The 19,863-nt window shown below is 39.3% G+C and overlaps 1 protein-coding gene across 1 annotated transcript in view; it reads left to right on the top strand.

The window, feature by feature from the left end:
* XRCC5 (X-ray repair cross complementing 5) overlaps window positions 1–19,863 on the top strand; it is a 94,105-nt gene that overhangs the window by 10,765 nt on the left and 63,477 nt on the right. Inside the window, exons 6-10 of the mRNA XM_028510691.2 lie at window positions 842–1,033; window positions 4,329–4,443; window positions 11,203–11,341; window positions 14,177–14,289; window positions 18,536–18,598. Coding sequence (XP_028366492.1) covers window positions 842–1,033; window positions 4,329–4,443; window positions 11,203–11,341; window positions 14,177–14,289; window positions 18,536–18,598 — 622 coding nt within the window. The remainder of the gene's footprint in view (window positions 1–841; window positions 1,034–4,328; window positions 4,444–11,202; window positions 11,342–14,176; window positions 14,290–18,535; window positions 18,599–19,863) is intronic.

Here is a 19,863-nt window from a genome sequence, read left to right as displayed (position 1 = left end):
AAGCCCAGCCTAGTTTTTGTCTCATTCCATTCAAACAGCTGGAGTGAAACACCAGAGCAAATTGGTTTTACACATTTCTAGCAATCATCTGATGTCTGTATAGGAATTCTCCATCTATAATATAATAATAATGATAACATTATTTGAGTTTTAAGTATTTTATACACATTCTCTAATCTTTATAATAACCTCGAGGGGTCATTAATGAATAGGCAATTATTTATTTGTTTTTGGCTGCCTAGAATATCACCCAGCCTTTTTCTAGAAAGCACGTCTTCCTAAACTTTAACCTAATGGCTTGAATGGAGGCTGACATTTTCTAGATCTGGCCCCCAGGTTATCAGTGATTCCGTTTTTATTTTTTTTTAAATGTGAGAGTAGAGGGTTAAACACTCAGTTGCTTTTGGGTAGTGGAGTTGGGCAGTGTGAGCTTGGCTGTGTTCAGGGGCAACGTGGAGGAAGCCAGTCAGAGAGCAAAGCCAGCATCAGAGCGAAGGAGACTAAATATGGGTATAAAGGGTGACAGGGTCGGACGATCTCATGGTTGAGACTAGTCATCCCAAGGTCATACGCAATTCTGCCTTTTCGGTTACTTGGTTAGATAAGCCAATAAATTTCCCATTTTTACCAAATCAGAGAAGCTTTGGTTACTTGAAACTGATAGAATATTGACTAAAGTAGATTGGTGCCATTTGACAGATGAGAAATTTAAAGCTCAGGAAGGTTGACGGACATGCCCACTTTCTCAGTGCTAATGAGTGACAGGCACAGGATTGCAACCCAGTTTATTATCTGGCTTCAGAGCTTGTCTTCTTAACCCCTGCTGATCTTTTCCTGGTAGTCTGCCTTTCCCAGTTGGCAAGGAGGATGGAACTGGGGATAGAGGAGACGGCAACTTGCACTCGGACCACCACAGACCCTCCTTTCCCTTAAAAGGAATTACTGAGCAGCAAGAAGAAGGTATACAGATGGTGAAAAGGATGATGCTGTCTTTGGAAGGTGAAGATGGGCTGGATGAAATTTATTCTTTCAGGTGAGAAGGGAAAATCTTGATTATAATTTTTGGTGGTACCTTTATAAATTTCTCTTCTGATCAGAGGGCTTCCTAATGGTTTTCTCTTTCTGGGTTACTCTTGAATTAGTTATTCTTTAAAAAAATATTTATTCATTTTTAGAGAGAGAGGAAGGGAGGGAGAAAGAGAGGGAGAGAAACACTGATGTGTGAGAGGAACATCCATGGGTCGCTGCTAGCACGCCCCCAACAGCCCCCAACAGGGGATCTGGCCTGCAACCCAGGCCTGTGCTCTGCCCGGGAATCGAATTGGCAGCCTTTCGGTTTGCAGGACGATGCCCATTCCCCTGAGCCACACCAGTCAGGGCAGCAGTTATTCTTTAATAACTTTTCTGATTTTCACTGAGGAAATGGTACACCAGTCTCTAATCTTTTTTTTTTTAGGTTTCTGTGGTTGGCACAAGATTTCTTGTTTATTTCCAGGACTTTGTCAATGAAGTTTGGAAATACATAGATAACACAAAATATTTTACAAGTCAAAATGTAAAAGGTGAGGTAGAGTATTTCTTCATACCCAGCTCGGGGCACATTTCTTAGGTCATTTCATAGTACCTGCACAACTCATCCTTAATTATGACAAGTGGAGGCAGATCTAGATATTCAGTACCCTCTTCACCTCTGGTTTAGGGTGTAGGAGGCGAGATCCTATGATGTAGTGACTTTTCAAAAACCTTTTGAAAAGGTTGGTCACAGAATGGTTTGGTCAGGCAAAACAAAACAGAAACCATCCCCCCCCCATTGTAAAGAAATTATGACCTGCTTATTTCATATGGATGTTGTAAAGACAGAATGATTTAAGACATATGAAATCTTTGAAGTACTATAGCAATAAAGCAGACTACTTCTTTCAAGCATCCAGTGAAAGACTACGGGAGACACTCTCTCCTGATTCTTACTGTTCTTGGTTGGAACCGGACGCACTTACTTAGAGCGGAGGGCCTGAGAGGGGTCCGTAGCACCTGGAGCAGTATGTGTGTGAGGGCCTGGCTGGGTGAGGGTGGAAACAGCGCTTCACCATGCAGTATGGCTTGTGTAGTTTCACAACTCAGGGATCAGGCCACTTGATGTTTGCAAACTAGTTCCAGTTCATCAATAAATACATAAAATACAGGCATTTTAAGCAAAGTTCTTAATTGAAGTAAAGCTTCAACAATTAGGGTTTTTTGAGTAGCTGTAGTGTATATCTGCTCTAATTTCTTTTCTCAACCACAATTTTTAAATATTTCTGGTGAGCTATAATTGACAAGCAATGCATCTTGATTTTCTAAATGTAGACACCCTTGAAAAATTAAAGGAAATGGGAATTTTGGAAATTGAGTTATAATTTCACAAGGGGTTGGCAAAGGAATCAGTGAAGAATCCTGTAAAGTGATGGTTTTTTGTCATAATGTGTTCCTAAGTTATTTTTCTTTCAAATTTGGACACAGCTTGCTCTAATGCGGGAATACATCTCTTAAGCTAAGATATTCACCATATCAGAAAGAAAAATTATAGGCTAATACAAATTACTGTTTAAAAAGTTTGTTTTTGCCCTGGCTGGTGTAGCTCAGTGGATTGAGCGCGGGCTGGGAACCAAAGTGTCCCAGGTTCGATTCCCAGCCAGGGTATATACCTGGGTTGCAGGCCATAACCCCCAGCAACCGCACATTGATGTTTCTCTCTCTCTCTCTATCTCCCTCCCTTCCCTCTCTAAAAATAAATAAATAAAATTTAAAAAAAATTTTTTTAAAAGTTTGCTTTCCTATAACATAGCAAGGAGAGAAATTACTATGTTTTGTCCCAGCAGTTTGAACTACGATTTTACGTCTGTCATGAAGTTGTGAACCAGACCTTTGCCAATTAAAAGAGTACCCATTATCCACATATGGCTATTTAAAGTTAAATTCACTAAATTAAGTAAAATGAAAGATTTAGCCCCTCAGTCACACTGTTTCAAGTGCTCAGTGGCCTTTTGAATAGGCACAGTTCGAACATGCCCACGTCCACAGAGAGTTGTGAGGACAGCACTGGACTAGACACGCGTCTAGGAGATGTTAGGAAGTTGACTTGACTTCCACTCTCGGAGGTTCAGATGGACTTCACAGCGGATCCAGTTCTCGGTTGTTAATGTATGAGATGTTGGTCTTTAGCACTTCATCTGGAACAGAGTCCAAACCCCACGACGGTTTTAGATGTGACTCACACCGGGACTAACAATGTCCTATGAGACAGATTGCACCTGGTTCACCCTGTCCATTCCTCAACAGAGCCAAAGGCAAGGTGTACCATATGCTTCGGGAGTAGGTTGTCCAGTAGAACATCTGCTACTCACTTAAGATTATTCCTGAAAATCAGAGTCTTTTTGAGGCCCCTTTGTCCATAACTCTGGATAATGTCACATAATTATCTTTTTCTAGATATATTTTGCATCTGTACCAAGTGGCTAATCATAGTGTAGACTGTATGCTTTGAATGTCTTTGGTCATTAATTCCTTTGTTCTTTGTTTTAGTGACTACCACAAATTCCAAATATTGCCCATCATCTTCTGTGTTGTGTTTGATTGGGGGCCAGACAAAAATAGAATTGATCTGGACTTATGTTCAAATGGAGTAACACTTTACAATGTGTTTGCTACCCCTCCCCAGTAAGAAACCTAGAGTGTTCTATATGCTTTACCTTAAGACTAAAATACAGACTGGTAAATAAATTCATTTGCCCCCTGGAGAGTCTTTATTTAACTCTCTCCATTATACATTATGTGCATGCAGATACACATGCCCTTTATTGAAGAGAATTGGAATTAATAAGAACTGTAGGGTTGTGAGTGGTGATGTTGTAGGATGGTACCTGCCCAGTGGTGTCCTAGATAGAGGTTCTTATCCTCAGGTCTGTGGCTTTCAGGAGTTGGGTGAACCCTTATATTGTATGCAACCTCATTTGTGAATGCGCTTTTATCATATCCTCAGAATATCCTTGGTCCTGAAAAAAAAATGTTATGAATAACTGGTTGACTTGAAAGAAAAGATTGAATAGGGGAAGATAGAGATGTTCATTTTCATCTGTCAGTGAAGTAGTTCAGCTGCTTCCTCCTGAGCCAACTCGATTGGACCCTGGCCCTCTCCCGCCTCGGGATCGTCGCATCCCTGCCATCCCCTGCCGCTCTCCTCTCTGTGATCAACCGCAGTTCACTCCTCATCCTACAGAACTAACGCACCATTTCAGTACTATTAGCAGTTTAAAATTGTTGTTTTCATTGTGTGTTTTTCTTTACTTAAGTGAGAGTCTGAGACAGCTGTGCGTCTTTAAGAAAATTGAGAGGTCTTCCATTCCTTGGCGCTGTCAGCTGACCATTGGCTCCAATTTGTCTATAGAGATTTTGGCTTATAAATCGGTAAGTGGTTGGTACACAATTTTTAAAAAGAAATGTTACCTACAGGCAAATATGCTTACATAAGGATCTGACAGTCCGTGTGTGGGTTATTCAGTACCATAATGACTGCTTCCGTGGCTGCTGTCCCTGTTTGTATCAGTTCTGTCTCTCTCTCAGGAAAAGGCTTGCAAGGAGAGGGTGTTTTATGAATTGTTTCTGATGGAGACTGGTCCCCTCCTCTTTCTTTCTGTCCATTGATAGTTAATTGCTAATCATGAGTTCCAGGCTTTTCTCTCTCTCTCCCTCTCATTTTTTTAAAGAAAGAAAATGAAATGCGTTAAGTTGTGCCATTATAGTATCACAGCAGAAATACAGGATATACAGCAGTTACATCTGATGTGTAAAACTCAGTTACATCTGATTCCATTATTAATGATCTGGTAGTAACAGTGTCTATGAAGTATCAAAAAACATTCACTTGTTACTGTGAAATTACCTTTTTTAATACATGTATATATTAAAAAGTTTGTACATACCTTCAAAAATGAGTTTATTTTAGCTAATTATTTGTTAAATTCCAATTTAAGTATGTGTGTCTGATCTGTGTCTTCACATGACCCTTTTTGCCTTTTTTAATTTAAATGTACACAGTAAATTTATAAAAGCATTTAAATATACAAAATATACAAAAACATGTGTTTATATAAATTTATATATTATAGTGTTTTTTAACATATTCAGGAACTTAATTCCAAAACACACTACAAACCCATGAATCTTTGCAGGTTCTTTTTCTTTTCTTTTTTTTATTTTTAAAGTCTTTTTTTTAAAGTTATTATTATTTTTATTTTTTTTAATTATTATTTTTTAAAATATTTTATTTATTTATTTTTAGAGAGGGAAGGGAGGGAGATAGAGAGAGAGACATCAATGTGCGGTTGCTGGGGGTTATAGCCTGCAACCCAGGCATGTACCCTGGCTGGGAATCGAACCTGGGACACTTTGGTTCCCAGCCCGCGCTCAATCCACTGAGCTATGCCAGCCAGGGCTGCAGGTTCTTTTTCTTTTCCTTCTTTTTATTGTGTATTGGTTTCAGGTGTACAGCTTAGTGGTTAGATGATCGCATACTTTACAAAGCATCCCCCTTGATGTTTCCAGTACCCTAACTGGCACCGTACATAGGTATCACGATGTTATTGACTATATTCCCTGTGCTTTACTTTCCCATGACTATTTAGTAACTACCAATTTGTGCTTCTCAGCCTTTCATCTCTTTCACCCAGTGCCCTAATGCCCCCTCCCAGTGGCAATCACCAGTTCTCTGTATCTGTGAGTCTGTTCTTGTTTTGTTTGTTTGTTTATTTTGTTCTTTAGATTCCATACATAAGTGTGATCATATGGTATTTGTCTTTCTCTACTGATTTATTTCACTCAGCATAATACCCTTTAGGTCCATCCATGCTATTGCAAATGGTAAGATTTCATTCTTTTTTATGGCTGAGTAGTATTCCATTGTGTAAATGTACCACTGCTTTTTTATCCATTCATCTGTTGATGGGCACTTGGGTTGCTTCCATAGCTTGGCTATTATAAATAACGCCACAGTGAACATAGGGGTGCATATATTCTTTCGAATTAGTGTTTTGGGTTTCTTTGGATAAATTTCTATAAGTGGAACCACTCAATCATAAGGCAGGCCCATTTTTAATCTTTTGAGGAAACTCCATACCATTTTCCACAGTGGCTGCACCAGTCTGCATTCCCACCAACAGTGCACAAGGGTTCTCTACATCCTCCCCAACACTTGTCATTTGTGGATTTATTGGTAATAGCCATTATGACAGGTATGAGGTGTTATCTCACTGTAGTTTTAATTTGCATCTTTCTGATGATTAGTGATGTTGAGCATCTTTTCATATATCTGTTAGTCTTCTGTATGTCCTCTTTGGAGAAGTATCTGTTCAGATCCTGTGCCCATTTTTAATTGGATTGCTTGTTTTTTTTAATGTTAAGTAGTATGAGTTCTTTATAAATTTTGGATATTAAGCACTTTTGGGATATATCATTGGCAGATATGTTTTCCCATTAAATAAGTTTTCTCTTCATTTTTTAAAATTATATTTTATTGATCATATTATTACAGTTATCCCTATTTTTCCCACTTTTCCCCCACTCCCTCAGGCAATCCCCGTACCTTTGTTTGTGTCCATGGGTCGTGGATATAAGTTCTTTGGCTTCTCCATTCCCTATACTGTACTTCACATCCCCATGACTACTCTGGGACTACCAGTCTGTGCTTCTTAATCCCATCACCTTTTCACCTGTTCCCCCAGACGTTCATCCCACCTGATTGACATCAAATCGTTCTTGGGATCTATGATTCTGTTTTTGTTCTGCTTTTTGCCTCATTTGTTTTTTAGCTTCAATTGTGATAGTTATGTATTTGTTGCCATTTTACTGTTCATAATCTTGATCACCTTGCTTTTCCTAAATAAGTCCCTTTAACATTTCATATAATAATGGTTTGGTGACGATGAACTTCTTTAGCTTTTTCTTGTCTGGGAAGCTCTTTATCTACCCTTTGATGTTGAATGATAGCTTTGCTGGATAAAGTAATCTTGGTTGTAGGGTTTTATGTTTTATCACTTTGGATATTCCTTTCTAATCCCTTCTAGCTTGCATTCTTTTCAGAAATCAGCTGGAAGTCTTACGGGAGCTTCCTTGTAGGTAACTCCTGCTTTTCTTTTGCTGCTTTTAAGATTCTCTCTTTATCTTCAACTGTTGGCATTTGATAATGATGTGTCTCGGTGTGGGTCTGTTTGTGTCCATATTGTTTTGGACTCTCTGTGCTTCTTGGATTTGCATGTCTATTTCCTTCACCAAATTAGAGAATTTTTCTTTCATTATTTTTTCAAATAGATTTATAATTTCTTGCTCCTTCTGACACCCTTATGATACGAATGTTGGATTGCTTGAAGTTGTCCCAGAGACTCCTTATCCTATCCTAATTTTTTTAAATTCTTTTTTCTCCTTGCTGTTTTGGTTGGTTGTTTTTTTCTTCCTTATGTTCCAAATCATTGATATGATTCTCAGCTTCATCCACTATACTGTTGATTCCGTGTAAATCAGGGTTATCAAACTCACTTTCACTGGGGGTCGCATCAGCCTCGCAGTTGCCATCAAAGGGCCAAATGTAATTTCAACTCCTTAACTGTTAAGGAGTAGTTACATTTATATAGTCCTAAAATTATTTTGGCCCTTTGAAGGCAACCGCAAAGCTGATATGACCCCCGGTGAAAATGAATTTGACACCCCTGCTATAAATTGTTCTTTATTTCAATTAGTGTATCCATTGGATCTGACTGGATCTTTTTTATGCTGTTAAGGTTCTTACTAAGCTCCCTGAGCACCCTTATAACAATATTTTAAACTCTGCATCTGAAAGATTTCTTATCTGCATTTTGTTTAGTTCTTTTTCTGGAGTTTTGTTCTGTTCTTTCATTTGGGCATGTTTCTTTGTCTCCTTGTTTTGGCAGCCTCCTTGTTTTGGCAGCCTCCCTGTGTTTGTTTCTACGTGTTAGGTAGAGCTGCTTTGACTCTGTATCTTGGTAGTGTGGCCTAATGCAGTTGGTGTCCTGTAGGGTCCAGTGGCATAGCTTCTTCTATATTCCAAGCTAGGCACTTGAGGTGTGCCCTTTATGTGGGCTGAGTACACCCTCTTCTTGTAATTGAGCCTTGGTTGCTGTTGGCAGGTCAGTGGGAGGGATCTACCCAGGCCAGTCAGCTGCAAGGACTGGCTGTGACCACTGACTACCAACCTCTGCCCCCTGTGGAGGATCAGATGTGCACAGGTCCACTCCATAGAACAGGGCTTACTTCAGCAGGGCTCTGGTGCCCTCTTGTGTTCTGTCTGGGGCCACTTGGCATAAAATAAAGCAACCTACAGCTGGCTGCCTCTTGTGCTGGGCTTGCAGGTGCCCTAGTGAGGCCAGGCTGTGAACCAAGGCCAGCTGCGGCTAGTGCCGGGCCTGAGGCCACTTAGCAAGGTATAGGGGCGTGCTGAGGCCAGCTTGCTTGTTTGAGAGGATATGGAAAGATTAGAAGCATATGCCAAAACAAGTCATTCATATGGTAAAGCCACTGTAACTGCTCTGGGTAGGCCCCTAGTTGGGTGGGGCAGAGTCTCATGGAATCAGCAGGGTAGGGCAAAGAGTGTTAAGTGGAGTCTCTAATGTGGTGCCTGCTGTGCTCTGTGGCTCTGTGGGGGAAGGGCTCAGAAGAGGAGCAGTGGCCTCTGCCAACAGTTTTGTCTTGAAGAAAGCTGTCCCTGAGCTCTTGCCCTGAAGCCACACATGTCAGTTCCTCCCCATATGCCACTGGTGCCTTTCAAGCTGCTGCCCTGGTGCCAGAGCCTGGAAGGAGTCAGTCTGAGTAAGTCCATGTGTAGGCCTTTTAAAATGAACTTCCTGGGAATCCAACAGTTTCTTTTGCCTACTCAGTCTACACTGGTTTTTACAGCCAGAAGCCACGGAAACTATCATCCTGGCCCTGGAATCCTGGGCTGGCAACCTTGGCTCCCAAGACATCCCTCCCATTTTTTATCCACCACGCGTGGATGTAAGACCAGCTTGTTTCACATCTCCGTATCTCCTTTCCTCCCACAAGTCTGGATGGATGTGGTTTCCTTTTTAATTCTGTGGTTGTAGGACCTTGATTTCTGCTAGTCTGAATGATGGTTGTTCTATAGTTTAGCTGTAATTTTGATGTGCTTGTGTGAGGAGGCAAGCTGTGTTTACCAAGGCTGCCATCTTAGAGATCTCTCTCTCCATTTTTTTGATGGTTTCCTTTGCTGTGAAAAATTTTCTAGTTTGATATAATCCCATTTCTTAATCTTTTTGTTTCCCTTGCCCAAGGAGATACATCAAAAAAAATGCTAAGAAAAATAACAGAAATTTTACTGCCTGTGTTTTCTTCCAGGATTTTTATGGTTTTGAGTCTTACATTTAAGTCTTTTACCCATACCAAGTTTATTCTTGTACAAGGTGTTAGAAGGTGGTTTACCTTCATCTTTTGCATCTATCTGTCCAATTTTCTAAGCATCATTTATCGAATAGACTATCTTTGCCCTATTGTATGTTCTTGCCTCCTTTGTCAAATATTAATTAACCATACAGATGTGGGTTTATTTCTGCCATCTTGGAGATCTCTCTCTTCATTTTTACCATCTTTGGGATCTCTGTTCTGTTCCTTTGATCTCTATATCTGTTTGTATATCTAGTCTATGCCATTTGATTACTGTAGCTTTGCAATATAGTTTGATCCTGGTTAGTGTGATTCCTCCAACTATTTTTTCCCTCAAGATTGCAGAGGCTATTTGTTGTGTGTGTGTGTGTGTGTGTGTGTGTGTGCGCGCGCATGCACATGTGTATGTGTGACTGCATATAAATATTTGGATTATTTGTTCCAGTTCTGTGAAATACATCATTGGTATTTTGACAGAGATTGTGCTGAATCTATAGATTGCTTTGGGTAGCATGGACATTTTAATGATGTAATTCTTCCTATCCACAAACATAGTATATACCTCCATTTATTAGTATCTTCAATTTCTTCTTTTAGTGCCTTATAGTTTTCTGAGTATGGGTATTTTACTTTCTTGGTTAACTTTATTCCTAGGTTTTTTGGGGGGGGGAGGTCTGGGGCAATTGTAAATGAGATCATTTTCTTACTTTTCCCTTTCTGATAGTTCACTATTGGTGTATAAAAATGCAACTGATTTCTGAATATTAATTTTGTATTCTGCTACTTTACAGACTTCATTTATCAGTTAGGGTTCACTACATACAGTATCATGTCATCTGCAAATGACGAGAACTTTATTTTTCCAATTTGGATGCCTTTTATTTCTTGATCTTGTCTGGTGGCTGTGGCTAGGACTTGTGTCCAGTACTATGTTGAATAACTGGTTAAAGCAGACCTCTCTGACTTATTCCTGATGTTATAGGAAGCACTTTTAGTTTTGCCCCATTAAGTAAAATGTTAGTTGTGGTTTTGTCATATATGGCCTTCATTATTTTGGGATTTTGCGGTTACTTCTTTCTTTCTTTTTATTTTTTTAAAGATATTTATTTATTTTTCAGAGATAGGGGAAGAGAAGAAGAGAAATATCAATATGTGGTTGCCTCTCGCATGCCCCCACTGGGGACCTGGCCCACAACCTAGGCATGTGCCCTGACTGGGAATTGAACCAGTGACCCTTTGGCTCGCAGGCCCACACTCAATCCATGGAGCTACACCAGCCAGGGCTACTTTTTTCTTTATGGTTCCATCAAGGCCTAGAATAATGTTCCTAGGAATTGAGACTAATCTTCACTCTTTCTTCTTATTTCTAGTTTTTTTTTGTTTTACTTTTGAATTTTCTTACTGATTTATGACTGCAGATAGGCTTCTTTCCCTGTCTTTATTGGAAAACTGCAGTTAACAGATATATGGACCTCTTTTATTAGGTGGTCTGAGAATTTTGTGTTGAAAGTGCTTGAATATATATACACAAGTATTAATATATATCTGTAGATTACCCAGGGGTAAAGATGAAATGTAGAAGGAATTACTAAAATTTCTACAATAGGCAAGAGCAAACAAAACAGTTCAGTCAGATTAATTATTCTGGATATTTTCTGTGGAGTATTAGATTTTCACCTTTTGTTGATTGGAATCCTAGCTTTCTCTGTTTTCTATCTATTTATCTATTAATTAATTAATTTATTTTTTGGAAATAAGATGGTGCAGGAGAAAATTATAACATCCTGGACAGTTGTGGATGCAAGAACCCTAAGAAAGGAAGATATACAAAAAGAAACTGTTTATTGCTTGAATGACGATGATGAAACTGAAGTTCCGAAAGAAGATACTATTCAAGGTATGCCAGTAAGAATTGTGGCTGATAGACTTTCATTAGTGTATTCAAAGTCATACAGCTTCCCTGGCTGGTATGGCTCAGTTGCTTGGGAATTCGCCTGCAAAGCAAAAGACCACCTGTTCAATTATGGGTCAGGACACATACCTAGATTGTGGGTTCAGTCCCCAGTTGGGGAACTTGTGAGAGTTAACCAATAGGTGTTTCTCTCTCATATCGATGTTTCTCTCCCTCTCTTTCCTCCTCCCTTCCCCTCTCTCTGCAAAATAAATTTAAAAAATAAAAAATAAAACAAAGTCACACAGCTAGCAACTAGCAGAACTTGAACACAGGGTTGTCCTTCAGAGTCTGTGATTTTACATACTGTTCTGAATTAGGAAGGGCTTTGAACAATAGGCTGAAAAGTTTATCCTTGATTTTAAAAGCAACATGGAGTCATTTAGTTTTGAGGAGCAGAGTGTCATTGGGAAGATTAATGTGACAGCTGGGTGTAGGATAGATTGAAAGAAGAATAGATTAGAACTGAGGGAGCCAGTTCTTTTAGTTGCAAGCAAAATAAAGCAGTTCTGGTTATCTTAGGCAAAAGGGAAATTTATTGATGGAGCAATACAGATGGAATTGTTAAAAAGGCTTAAGTTCAAAGAGCATAGACATGCAGTTTTTCTGTCTTAAACTTTTTGCAGTTACTCACATACTCCCTTTGCTTGACCTTCACTTTCTACCCCCATATATGTAGAATTCTATTTCTTAGACAGAGGGACTAGTATGTGTGGGTAAAGGAATGTAGTCGTATGTTGTCATCTAGCCTATGCTTTTTGCCATGAACAAAAGTTAGAGTTATTGATTTACCCTTTCAGTAGATGAATAAAAAACCCAGGACAGTTTTTAGCAGCACAATTGACAATAGCGAAGTGCTGGAAGCAACCCAAGTGCCCATCAGTAAATTAATGGATAAAAAAACTATGGTACATCTACACAATGGAATTCTATGCAGCAGAAAGAAGGAGCTCCTACCCTTTGCGACAGCTTGGATAGAACTGGAGAGCATTATGCTAAGTGAAATAAGCCAGGTGATGAAAAATAAATACCATATTATCTCACCATTAACAGGAACCTAATCAACAAAACGAACAAGCAAGCAAAGTATAGCTAAAGACATTGAAATTGAGAGGAGGCTGACAGTGATCAGAAGGGAGAGGGGAGGGGATAAAGAGGGAAAAGGGTGAAGGGTTTTCAGGAACAATTATAAAGAACATGTGGACAACAACAAGGTGGGGTGGAAATGGGGGGGAGGCGGGGAGGCTTGTCTGGTGGGGAGAGGTGGGGGTAAAAGGCAGAAAACTACTTGAAAAACAATTTTTAAAAATTGTAAAAATAAATATAATTAATTAATTAATTTAAAAACCTAGGACAGTTTTCATTAGAATTTCGAAGTTACTAATAAATGATTCGAGTAAGGTGTCTGATGACAAGGGAGAAACAGCTGGTAACATACAAAGGTGCTCCGATAAGGCGTTCCAGTCAGTGAAAGACAAACACCATATGATATCACCTCTAGGGGGAATCTGATGAACAAAATAAACTAGTGAGCAAAATAGCACCAGAGGCATGGAAACATGGAACAGTCTGACAGGGACCAGAGAGAAGGGAGGAGAAGGATAATGGTGGAAAGAAGGGCAAGGGGTGAGTCAGAGAACATGTCTGAATGACCCGTGGGCATGGACAGCGGTGTGGGGATGGACTGTGGGAGCAGAGGGGCGAACCGGGTGGAGGAGGGCAAAGGGGGAGAAATTGGGACAACTGTAAAATAATAACAATAAGAAATTTTAAAGAACGTGTTCGATGACAGCAAACTTACAAAAAATGTTTGGTTTCCCTATCACTCTAGTGCCACATGTGCCATTCATTTCCCTGTTGATTTTTTGTTGGAATTTTTTAAAAGACATATATAAAAGTAGAATTTTTAAAAATTAAATATATAACATCAACAGATAGACAGGAACAAATACATCACAGACTCTGCCTCACACACACAACTTCCCTAGTTTCTTGGAGTCAAGGTGCATATACATTTTTTTTCTTTTACCAAAAGCCAGAATCCTTGGATTTTGATGATTCTTCTCCCCACACAATATAGATAAGATTATGTATTGAAAGGGCATGACCTTCCATAGAGCAGAGAGGCCCTGGGACAGGGTGGGAGTTTTTTTTAAGAAGCCAAGAGCCTATATTTATGTGAGTAACCTAAGTAATTGAAAAAAATAGACAATCTAATCCCAGAAATAAAATAAGTTTATATTCAGAAAAATATCCAGCTTATCAGTTGAATGTTTCTAAATAAAAGAGTTTTGGCTTCTTCCATCGGTCACTTGAATATCTGCAGTATGCCTTTTTGAGAACATTTTGTTTTGAAAATTTCCTATGGGCATTTTTCTCTGTGGGTCTGCAGGTTTCTGAGTAAATGTGTTCTTGTAATTATGTTTACAAATCATGGTTGTACTTTAGTCAGCCATGTTTTATCTTTGGAGGATAACTAGTTCATTGCATTTGCCACACTCTTTCCTCTAGGCTGGATAATCATTAGGGTAACTAGATTGCAGAGTACGTACTTAAAAAATGTAGTTAGATGTTAATCAACTCAATATTACATACACTGTTTGTGTATCTACTGCTTTTTCCCCATTTCATCATAAGGGGCAGAAATTTGATATCGGGGAATAGTATATGGAGGCTTGACCTGGGATGTGCGTGTGTCGCCAATGTATGTAGAGGGCAAATTTCAGCTGGTAGAAAATGAGGCCTCGTATACTTAACAGATGCTCTTCTCTTACTCTCTAGGGTTCCGCTACGGGAGTGATATCATTCCTTTCTCTAAAGTGGATCAGGAACAGATGAAATACAGATCAGAGGGGAAGTGCTTCTCTGTTTTGGGGTTTTGTAGATCTTCTCAGGTATGGCACTTATTCTACTAATTGTAAACAAAATAAATGAGCTTTTTTCTTGCTTTTATTTGAGATGGTGTGATTTTGATTGCTCCTTTTATTTATAATATGTTTATTTTACTTTTAGTTTTTCTAAAATGTAGTCTGGGGGTTATTGTCATTGTCCTTAATTTTTGAAGAAAAAAACCAAGTTGTACAAAAGTCAGAAAAATAGACTCAAATAAAGTCACTTTTTAGCTTTGCTGTCAGAAATAGCTCATAATATCCTTAAAGAACAGTATCTAGTTCTTTGCTACTGTATTGCTTTTTCTAAACTATTATATAGAGTATTTTATAGGAATGAAGGCCTAGCTGGGTTTTGAATGGCCGTGGACCTCTTAGAATATCATTGCCTTATGCCAGTCACCATTCATCTTCATGCTCAGCAAAGAGGTCCAAGATGTGAAACTTGTTCATACGTGATATCTGTTTTAGATACCAGTGCAGAGATACACAAAATAGACACAGCGGGAAATGCAGGAATTCACCGAAGGCCATAGGATACCATGTACTATCCTAGAAAGAGTTTTAAAGATTCCGGGAGATCTTAGATGAAATTGTTTTGAGGTAGGCAACCAAAGGGAATGAATAAATTATAAAATGTATCTTTTCGGGCTCTATAGGGATTAAGAAATTTTGTTGATTCTAGATGAATTCAATTGAGAATTATAATAAAAATAAATATTACCCAGTATACTGGATTTTAACTTCTTGCTTAAGCAAATAGTCCCTGTGTAATTGAGTGTTAGATTAATTCAGTGGGATTGGGGAGAATGTTTTTCATGATATGCACAAAATGTTACACACTTTTTAAAGACTCATAAGCTGAAAATTGGGAGGGTTTACGTAAAGCGATGAGATTTGAATGGCCAAAATGAATACTTTTTGGCAGTTGAGAGTCTCTAACAATTTTCTAACAAATTACACTAACCACGTTTTCCATAAAAATGAAATTATTCATTTTGGGAGGTATATAAACTTAAAACTTATGGTTGTTAATGGCAATGCTTGTGAACCTTTTCAGTGAAACAGAACTGTTATTCAGACCTGTTTAAAGAGACTGGCTTACTGGGAAGTGGGTCTTCTAACCCCAGACAGGCAGAGAAGGTCTGTCCAGAACACCTGCAGGTGGCCTTCAGAGCTCACAGAACGGAAGTCACCTGTGCCTGGGTGGGAGCGGGGGCCTGTTTAGCTGAAAGGTAAAACAAAGAGTGAGCTAAACAAGAAGGTACTTTCTGCATTTTCTAAATTTTTATTAACTTGTTGGGGTGACACTGGTTAATAAAATTACGTAGGTTTCAGGTGAACAGTTCTGTAACACGTTGTCTCTATGTTGTGTTGTTCACCACCCAAAGTCAAGGCTCCTTCCATCACCATTTGTCCCTCCCTTCCCCTCTTATCATCCGCCACCCCCTTTCCCTCTGGTGGTCCCCATACTGTTGTCTGTGTCTGTAAGTTGTTTTTTTTTTCTTTTTTTTTTTTTGGCTTAATTTCTTTACCTTTTTAAGATTTTTATTAACTTAAAGTTAGCTCTTAAGTCATGGATTATTTTTCTAAATCTTTTTTTTTCTTTTTAAACCCTAAATTATTTTTATCTTGAGTACAGTCTCAGACAGGTAGAATGAAGATAGTAGCTACTATTTATTGGGTGATTATAATATTTCAGTCAGTATACAAAGCATTTTATATAACTTCCCATTTAATTCTTTTATGACCTTAGAAGATAGATGCCATAATATGTATTTTATACATTAGGAAATTGAGCTTCAGAGCTGTTAAATAACTGGCCCAAGGTCACATTGCTAGAAGGTGGTAGAGGTGGGTTTTGAACCAAATCTCTGTGACTCCAAAGCCTATGCCGTCGATCAGTTGTAACCTGCCCCCAGATGGATGGTCTAATTTTTTTTAACATTTATTTTCAAGGTGTTATTTATTTATTTTTAGAGAGGGAAAGAAACATCAATGTGCAAAGAAACATCCATCAGCTTCCTCTCTCACATCCCCAGCTGGGGACCTGGCCCACAGCCCTGGCATGTGCCCTGACCAGAATTGAACTGGTGACCTTTTGGTTTGCAGGACGATGCTCAACCCATTGAGCCACATCACTCAGGGCTGGACAGTCTCATTTTTGAAGTTTAATTTTTATATAACCACTTCCATGTATTATCTTTTTCTTTAAATCCTTACCCAAGGATATATTTTTATTAATTTTAGAGAAAGAGGAAGGAGAAAGAGAAAAACATCATTGGTTGCCTCCCACGCATGCCCCAACTGGGGATTGAAGGATGCAACCCACAACCTTTTTTGGTGAATGGGATGGCTGTCCAACCAACTGAGCCCCCGGGCCAGGGCTCATGTATTATGATCTTAACAAATGCACACGCATCATCTTCAGGGCAGGTGTTTTCCATATCAACTAAGATAAAGTATAAGCATGTACTTTTTAACAGACTAGTAATTATCTTTAATAAAATTACATATTTTTTCAAACTCCTTTAAAATGAATGAAACTAATATTTCTGGATTGAATTGATATGAAACATTTCATTATATAAAATAGGGTTTTTGGTTTGGGGTATTTTTTTTTTGAAATGTGGATTACTTTTTTTTTTTTTTAATTTTAAAAGTCCTTTCAGTTTGTCTTTCTCCAAGTTGTCAGTGTTCTGGGTATCTAATTATAGGATGGGTAAGAATTGAGCCAGAACATCCCCCAAATGTCTGGCTGTCTTTTGAAAGTCATTTAAGGTATCTTAGGAAGAGATATCATTAGCTCTTCTTCAATCAGTCAGGAACTATTACAAATTCTGATGGGAGGACAAGTCTATATAAATATAGCAAACTAAAAATGTAGGATTATTCCCATATTTCTTCAAATAATGGTTTTCAAATGGGGACTGCTAGTGGAGATGGAGGGTATTTGAATTGCATGGGCCTCACCCCCACACCTTTGAGACTTAGTCTTGAGCTACTGTTTCTGTGAAAGTGCTCATAATTTCTCGGCTTTAAAGGCAGGAGGGGAAAAAACATTTTAGAATTATTGCCTTATACAACATATGGCATGATCTTATAAATAAGCTTCAGGCTCAAGATGACATGGATCAGAGAGAAGTTGGTCTTGTTCAGTAGGTGCGGTTGGTTATGATATTGGGAAATCCTCAGTATTCATTTTCTAGTCTTTTTTTTTTTTAAAGATTTTATTTATTTATTTTTAGAGAGGGAAGGGAGGGAGGGGAGGGAGAGGGAGAGGGAGAGAGCGAGAAACATCAATGTGCAGTTGCTGGGGGCCATGGCCTGCAACCCAGGCATGTGCCCTGGCTGGGAAATCGAACCTGGGACACTTTGGTTCCCAGCCGGCACTCAATCCACTGAGCTACGCCAGCCAGGACCATTTTCTAGTCTTTGACCTCTCTGACACTGTGCTAGATGAGTGGCTTAAAAGGGGAAAAGGGACACATAGTATTTACTTTTGCTCTAGTAACCTTTCCTCCAGTCCTGCCCTTCCATTTAGTTCTTTGCACTGTTCTCTTAGCAATTTATCATTGCTTTTAGAAAGATGAAGACCAAACCACTTACTTTTGCTGATAGGAGACTTTGTGACCTGATTTTCGTTAATCTCATTCTTCCCTTTACCCTTGCACTGTGGCACTGTGCTGCTCCAGATGCAGTTCCCCAGCTGTCCTTGCTGTGTTTTAGGTCACTGTAGACTCATTCACACTTTTTATCCCTGCCCGGGACACTTGTGCCCCACCTTTTTCATCTCAGTTTGTACACAGCCTTTAAATCTTGACTTAGGTGTCACCATTTGCAGAAGCCTTCCCTGGCCCTTCGTGACCAAACCAGATGCCCTTCTTACGTGCTCTCATGGCACCAAAGTGTGTGCTGTATTATATGACTGTACTCTTGTCTTCTTGTGGCACTGTATGGTAGTCCTGCGCTGTAGCTAATCTCGTATTTGTCTAAGCTCTGTAGGGCAATCTATATTGTGTTATTTATTGTGTTTATAGTGCCCAGAACAATGTTAGATGCATAGTAGGTGCTCAGATATTTATTGTGTTGAATTTAGTTGAACCTCAAGTAATACATTGCTTCTAGCACCTGTGTATGTTTTTCAGTAAGAACATTTTGAATAGGATTTCTTAATAATGTGTGGCATTATGATTTTATGCGTTACTTAATTTTGGATTGAAACCAAGTCTTTCCTCATTTATTCTCATAGGTCCACAGGAAATATTTTATGGGAAATCAAGTTCTAAAAGTCTTTGCAGCTAAAGATGACAAGGTGAGTTGTATTGCCACAGAAATGAATTGCCATTTTTAAGGGAGCTGGTCAGGGCGTTTAACTCTGAAAATGAAGAAATAATACATGAATTAGTCATAGCATGAGCACAAGGCCTGAGGACATAGCCCTGCAATTGGACGTCAGGTGAGTGTTGACAACAAAAACATCTGGCAGAAGGAAAGGGGAAAGTGGGGAGGTACAGAGCGTGTGGCGGGGAGTAAGTGGTGGTGGAAGGAGACTTGACTTGGGGTGGTGAACACACAGTACGATATGCAGATGATGTGTTGTACAGTGGTACATCTGAAACCTATGTAATTTTACTAACCAATGTCACCCCAGTAAATTCAATAAAAAAAAAGAAAAAACATGAATACATACGTTTAGTATGGGAGCTCAGAGTCAGATGTTCAGGGAAGTTGGGGTCAGGTTGACGTTTTCATTTGCACAGACACTGAGCATGTAGTACTGGCTCCAAGCCCCCTGGAGGCGTGCTTCCCTGACGCACTGGACCACTTCTGTCATTGAGAACTTTGTCTTTTCCAACCCCTCCCTCGCTCTTCCTCTCTTCCCACCTTCCCGAGAGAGTCTATTTTCAGGCTGGCTACTTACAGGTTTCTGCCTGGCTAACAACCCATGGCTCTTGCATCCTACACTCACACCTGCCTTCTTTAAATATTTTCTGTGTAGCCTCCAAGTCAGAACTTATTTCCTTGGAGATGTTGATCTAAACTGGAAGATTACAATCTAATGTCTTCTTAAGACTGCTGAAGCAAGTTTCCTAATCCTGGAAGCATTTGCATTTAAAATTAGTAAACTGGTGGTAAAAGGCTCGTCTGGGGTGAGTGGCTGGGTGGTGGTATGAGAGATCTAGTCCTCTTACCCCCCTTTTTCTCCTCACTTCTGAAGGGTAGCTGAGCGCACATCTAGGGAATGGGTGTGCCATTATTCTATCAGAACAGTTGAAGTTGGAGAAGAAAACACTTGGCTTTCACTCACACAGATTCATTAGCGCACACTAGGCATCTGTGAACCCTCAGATTTGAAACTCCTAGTTCATGGATTTCTCTTGAATCAAATCCTGCTGGTAATCATGCAGCCCTGGTATATATTGTCAACACATCTTAAGTGCATTTTTCACTTCTGTTGACATTGTAACTCTGCTTATTTTCCCTTCACACAGAGAAAATTCAGATCACTTCCTGTGCTTGCACATCACATAGCTGTGGTCACCTTGACATGCTAGCCAAGGGCAGCCTCGGGGCTGG

The sequence above is a fragment of the Phyllostomus discolor genome, chromosome 4 (assembly GCF_004126475.2).
Source record: "Phyllostomus discolor isolate MPI-MPIP mPhyDis1 chromosome 4, mPhyDis1.pri.v3, whole genome shotgun sequence".
Lineage (NCBI taxonomy): Eukaryota > Metazoa > Chordata > Mammalia > Chiroptera > Phyllostomidae > Phyllostomus > Phyllostomus discolor.
This window is presented reverse-complemented; position numbering and strand designations above follow the sequence as displayed.